The sequence below is a fragment of the Octodon degus genome, unplaced genomic scaffold (genome assembly GCF_000260255.1).
Source record: "Octodon degus isolate 3935 unplaced genomic scaffold, OctDeg1.0 scaffold00111, whole genome shotgun sequence".
Lineage (NCBI taxonomy): Eukaryota > Metazoa > Chordata > Mammalia > Rodentia > Octodontidae > Octodon > Octodon degus.
Window position 1 is genome coordinate 9,131,386 of NW_004524687.1, and position 5,957 is coordinate 9,137,342.

Genomic DNA, 5,957 nt, shown 5'->3' on the forward strand with positions numbered 1-5,957 from the left:
AAAAAAAAGATGTTTGATATTCAGACAGATAGTGAGCTCTCAACTGTATATGTTGTAGGGTAAAAATAAGCTTCTCTTCTGGAGGGTTAACAAACCTAAGTTTGCAGACCAAAAATCAGAGGAAAAGAAGGACTGCAAAGACAGCCAACATTTTGGCTCTAGCCTTTCAAGGTCAGTGAGGACTCAGGACATAGGAGAACCTATACTGTAAAATAATGTAGCTCAATTGTGTCCGAAATTTTCTGATCAAGAAGATTATGGTGCTACAGAGGAATATGATCAATGATGTAGAGTGTGCCTAAGGAGAATCACCTGGAGAGAGAACATTCTCTCAGGCTTTCACAGAGAGTAAATTGGTCAAGCTATGCCATGACTCATTCACATGGCTGACACTCACAAAGGATCTGCAAACTGTGGTATAGGGTTTCAAGTTAAATCCTGAGGAGGTTTGACTGACCTTATCAGATACAAAAGTTGCATTTCTTGTTATATAGGTCTTGCTTTATCTTGGTCTTAACCATCCAGCAGAAAAGTATGAAAATGAAGTATAAGAAGTCCACATTAGTATGTTGAGCTGTAAAAAGCTCAAGTCAACAACTTTGAACATTGCCAGTCTTAACGGAAAACCCACTACTATTATGGACTACTGGACTCTATTGGGAGATTCTGCTGAATTCAAGCACCTACAATATTTAAATGACAATGAATTGCCCTCCTTTGATAAAACTAACCAAAAAAGTGGGATAGAAATGAACGACCTTTTTGTATCTGCATTCTCAAAATAGAATAGATATACAGCTCCATTCTCTTAATTCAATGAATAGAAAGGTTTGTTCTAATAGTGTTTGAAACAGGATATCAGGTCTCCATCTTGTACAATGAATAACCACTAAGACAACAATATGCAATTTATTAATTACTTTAAATGTGCCAGTAATGGGTTATGAAACCATCTCATTGATATTTGTTTCTCAGTAAAATTATTTTTTAAAAAACCCAAACCTCCAAAGAACCCAATGAATGAAACTTAAAAAAAAATTATAATAGTCCATCAGAATTGAGAAAGATTAGCAAATAATAACATAGCCCATTCTTCTATGGCAAAAGTGGTGATAAAATTACATTTTATTATTGTGTAATAACAAATAAAGATTTTATGTAAATTGGAACTGAGGGAGGTAAACATGTCCTGAAAATTGGAGAAACATACTGTGGTAATTTAGATGGCCTATAAACATAAAGAGAGAGAAAGCAGATAAAACTTACCCTGTTACTAGGCTTGGTTTTTTTCTCCTTCATTCTGTTTTCTCTTACGACAATGAACTCTTCCTAGCTATAGTAGGTATTATATATCTAATAATATAAATTATAGGGGAGATTTCTCCTTTGATACTAGTTTATCTGTCAGATTTTATCATTGTGAATAAGCATTAAGAATTACTGTATTGCCAGAATGCACACATACAAAATTGTTTTCTTATCGAATATTTGGTTTTAGGTGACTTCACTTCATGCTGCATTAGAACAAGAAAGATCTAAAGTGAAAGTATTGCAAGCAGAATTAGCCAAATACCAGGTATGCTTTTAACTATTTTAAAGATTTTTCATCACAAATAGTACATTAAGCAAAAATTTATGCACAAAATATTTTAATTTTTTATTGGTCATACAATTTATATTTTAGAAAAGATTATTCTTGATATTGGTACATGTGGCAATACTAAAATAATTCAGAAAAATTCTTAGAACTGCACAACAGATGGTGTATACCCCATTGACTCAGATTAGGGGAAGGCACATAATAACATTTGTTCCATTATGTCATAAGCTTGGTTACCTAGTGAAGATGTCTGTTCCTTTTTGTATTTAATAATAGAGTGATGTTTTCATTTTATGTTTGTACCTGTTTAACTAGTGATATTACCCATTGATAATATTTGTATTAGATACTATTTGGGGATTGAAAAATAATGGTTTTAGCTGAGCATGTTGGCACATGCCTGTAATCATAGCACTCTTGGAGATTAAGACAGGAAGACTGCAATTTCAAGCCCAGACGGGGCAGCTTAGCAAGACTGTCTTTCGAAATAGAAGATAAAAAGGGCTGCAAATGTAGCTGAGCAGAAAGGCTCTGGGATCAATTACCAAGTTTTTTAAAAGTTATTTTCAACTTCTATCAATTTTTTGTGCATTCACAAGATTGAACTCAGAACTTTTCTCTGAATAAAGCAATAAAAAAATCAATACTTTGTTCTAATACACACGTTTGTGTGTGTATATGTACATATCTTTGTATGTACGGGTGTGTTATGTCCAAATCATGAAATACATTAATTCATATGAGACCATAGTCAGAAAGGTTTATAAGCCACACTGGTGACAGAAAGAACATAAAAATAGTTTAGTGTGAGCTTTGTGAATTAGTTGGGGAAGGAGAAATCTCTTTGCCTGGAAACTTTGGGAAGGATCTTTAGATACTTTTTTTCTTAAAAAATTGCATTAGGAGGCATTATAAGAATTTTAAGCTATATATGTTGGTAGCAATGAATATTAGTTATCTACTTTAACACTTTCCTTCCAGCTTGGGCTACGAGCTGCATGCATGTCTGTCCTGTTGAGTGGCATGGGACATCCAGTCAAGTGGTTGTGCAGTGGGACAGTCATGCATATACCACCAGTTATACAAGCTACCTAGCAGTGAGACAGGAATTTACAGCTCCACTGGGAATGTTTTAAAGAAAATTTTTTCCAAATTCATTTTTTTTTTTCCGCTCACAGGAAATTAACCTTCAAAAAAAAGTCATTATATATCTCAAATCCCAAGCAAATCTTTATGCTATTTTTCTGTAAATAAATACTTGCAGAATTTTTGTGATCCTATACTTGGGGTGTTTTTGTGTATTTTTTAGATGTAAAAATGTTTTGACCCCAAGAGAATTGCTATAGGCAGGAAAAGGGTGAAAGAAAAAAGAATGCCATCAGTTACAAATGGGTCTGAGCTTGATATGCCCCTGGTGTGACCAAAACTGTTTTTATAAATTTTCTTCCATAGAGAAGCAGCTCCCAAACTTGGCTGTCATCAGAATTTTATGGAAATGTTTTGAATTGCAGATTATAATCCAATTAAATAGGTTTAGAACAGAGCCTTGACATCAGATATTTTTTTTAAGATTACTACTTAGTTGAGTCTGACCAGCTAAGATAGGGTAACATTGCTATAGTTAGAAAATGGGAAAAAATATAAAACTATCAGTAGGTGAATGTATCATTTTATGCTTAAATTGAGGAATGGAGTATGTCATTATAGATGTTTTCTTTTTTGTATTTATCTTTTCCAAATGTCTATAGAATTTGTTTTTTAAATTAGAATAAAGCAGAAAATGTTCTTATAAATAATGTATGTAAACAACTTCTCTTTTAAGATACTGTCCTTTTTTCTTGCCTTATGTCAAACACCATAAATGGTGTTTCATATGCAACCAAATACATACAAGTTTATATATGTCGTAGAGCAATATGCAAAGCATAGTCTACTTTCCAATCTGCTAATGAACAAAGTCAAATTTACAATACTGTTTAATGTGAACAACATTAGACAGACCTTTTATGAATTCAGTTACCTACAAAGTAACAAACTGAATTACTAAGTTTGTTGTTCATGTGGAACAAATTAAATGTGTGGTTTATTTTAATATTGATCAAAAACTATTTTCTACTCTGGGAAAGTCAAAATGAATTCTAAAAATTAAGGTATTTGTGATCTTACAAAGTATACCTAGACAAAGTCATGTACAAGTATTCAAACTTTTCTACAACCTATTTTATTTTTTTAATTTATTTTTATTGAGAAACAAATATGAATGAGACAGTTTCATAGCTGATTAATAGGACAGTTTTGATATTCAATACACTGTACATTGTTATCTTCTTAGTGGTTATCCATAGTACAAGAAGGAGACAGGATATTCTGTCCAAACTCTGTTAGTACACTTCTTTCTTTTCATTGAATTAAGCAAAAGTAGCTGTAAATTTATCCTATTTTGTATATATAAATACAAAATGATCTTTCCTTTGTATCCTTTTTTTTTTTTTATCCTGTCAGAGGTGAATATTCTATTGGCATCTAAATACTATAGGTGTTTGAATTCAACTAAACAATCTAACACTGTCTAGCAGTTTATAATATTAGTGGGTTATCCTCAGAAGTTATTGACTTGACCCTTTTACAGCTCATTGTATGAATATGGATTTACTTGATATACCTCGTTTTTATACTTTTCTGCTGGAGGGTTAAGACCAAGATATAGCAAGACCTATGTAACAAAAAATGTAACTTTTGTATCTGAGAAGATCAGATACAAAGTACTCTCAGGATTTATCCTGTAGCCCTGTACTGTACTTTGTACGTCCTTTTGTCAGTGTCTGACATGAGGATGAGTCATGGCCATTGTTTGACCAGTTTGCTCTCTGTGAAAGCTTGAGAAAATGTTTTTTCTCTCCATGTGACTCTCCCCAGGCTCACTTTACATCATCAAACACATTCCTCTGTGGTTCCATAATCTTCTTGATCAGAAAATTTGGAGCACAACTGAGTTACATGTTGTTACAGTACAGGTTCTCCTATGTCCCGAGTCTTCACTGACCTTGAAAGGCTAGGGCCAAAATGTTGGCTAACCTTGCAACCCTTCTTTTTCTCCAATTTTGAACTGCTAACTTAGGTTCTACAACCTATTTTAAACATTTGTTAACAATATAAAATAATTTAGTTGTATTTGTACTCATAACAAATTCAAGAAAAAATGCTTTATTTTTCTTATTACAAAATGCCTTTGGTCTCATATTTTTTGAAATGAAAATGGCCTCAAAATGGTGTTTCCTAAGTACTTTGCCCTATTTTTCTTTACAGGGTGGCAGAAAAGGAAAAAGAAACTCTGAATCTGACCAGTGCAGGTGATTACATTAGCCTTCAAAGTCAACACAAAAATTAAACTTTCAGGGTTTTTCAAAATTGTAGATACTTAATGTTGTGCAGCTGCTAACCTACGCAGTTTTGTTGAAGAAACAACAAGCAACTAGCTAATAGTCTATAATTTTGTTTTTTGGCTTAAAAGTGAAAAGAAAAAATGTAGAATTCCAGTAGAACTTAATAATTATTGTTTACTGTCTATACTTCTTATCACTTTAGTTTTTCATCATTCAATAAAACTACTTTACTATTAGTCCAATGTTTGATTTATTTAAGTTTCATAAACAATGTGAAAGCATTATTTTTGCTTATAGCTCAATCAGTTGGACTCTCTAAGCTCAGCAAATGTTCATTTAGCATTTTCTGTGCATTATGCCTTACAGAACAGATAAGTGAAATATGGTTGGTGTCTTCAGTTAGCTTATGCTGGGAAAAGAGAGGATGGAAGAGGGTAAAGTAAAACAGGAGCAAAAATAATTATCATGTGTTCTGTTGTTTAGAAATTGAGAAAACTTGAATTTGGTAAATTTTTATAAAGTTATTTAATTTGTTGAAAACTATTTCAAGTCGAAGGAATGAAATCTGGGCTGAAAGATTTGTTTAAAGAACAGTCTACCCTTTGGACGATAACATGACACACTGAGAATAGGAAGAATACTGATGTGTTGGGAAGGAATGAACATGAGATTTTTCTTTAGTGTAGTCATTTGCTAGAATAACTAGTTGTTTATGGGGCTTATGGTCTTTGAGTATATTCAGTAAAATACAAGTATAATTCACTAGGAAAAGGTTTTCCATAAATACTGGTCTTGACCTCCAAAATCACCATTATATGAAAAGATTCTACTTGCCGACCATCTTTGGAATAAAAATATTGAACAGAAAGGTCATGAAATTGTCATCATCATTTATACATCTGTCTTCTCGCATGAGGTTATATGAATCTTGTAAATAGTTGTGATTTATAATTCTCTATATTCTCAGTGTTCAG

The 5,957-nt window shown here is 32.5% G+C and overlaps 1 protein-coding gene across 5 annotated transcripts in view; it reads left to right on the plus strand.

Moving 5' to 3' along the window:
• Positions 1–5,749, plus strand: part of Gkap1 (G kinase anchoring protein 1) — a 162,283-nt gene extending 156,534 nt beyond the window's left edge. For all 5 annotated transcript variants that reach the window (XM_023699182.1, XM_023699184.1, XM_023699181.1 and 2 more), the window contains 2 exons: positions 1,499–1,576; positions 4,907–5,749. In XM_023699182.1, coding sequence (XP_023554950.1) covers positions 1,499–1,576; positions 4,907–4,954 — 126 coding nt within the window. In that variant the 3' untranslated portion in view covers positions 4,955–5,749. The remainder of the gene's footprint in view (positions 1–1,498; positions 1,577–4,906) is intronic.
• The last annotated feature ends 208 nt before the right edge of the window (positions 5,750–5,957 follow it).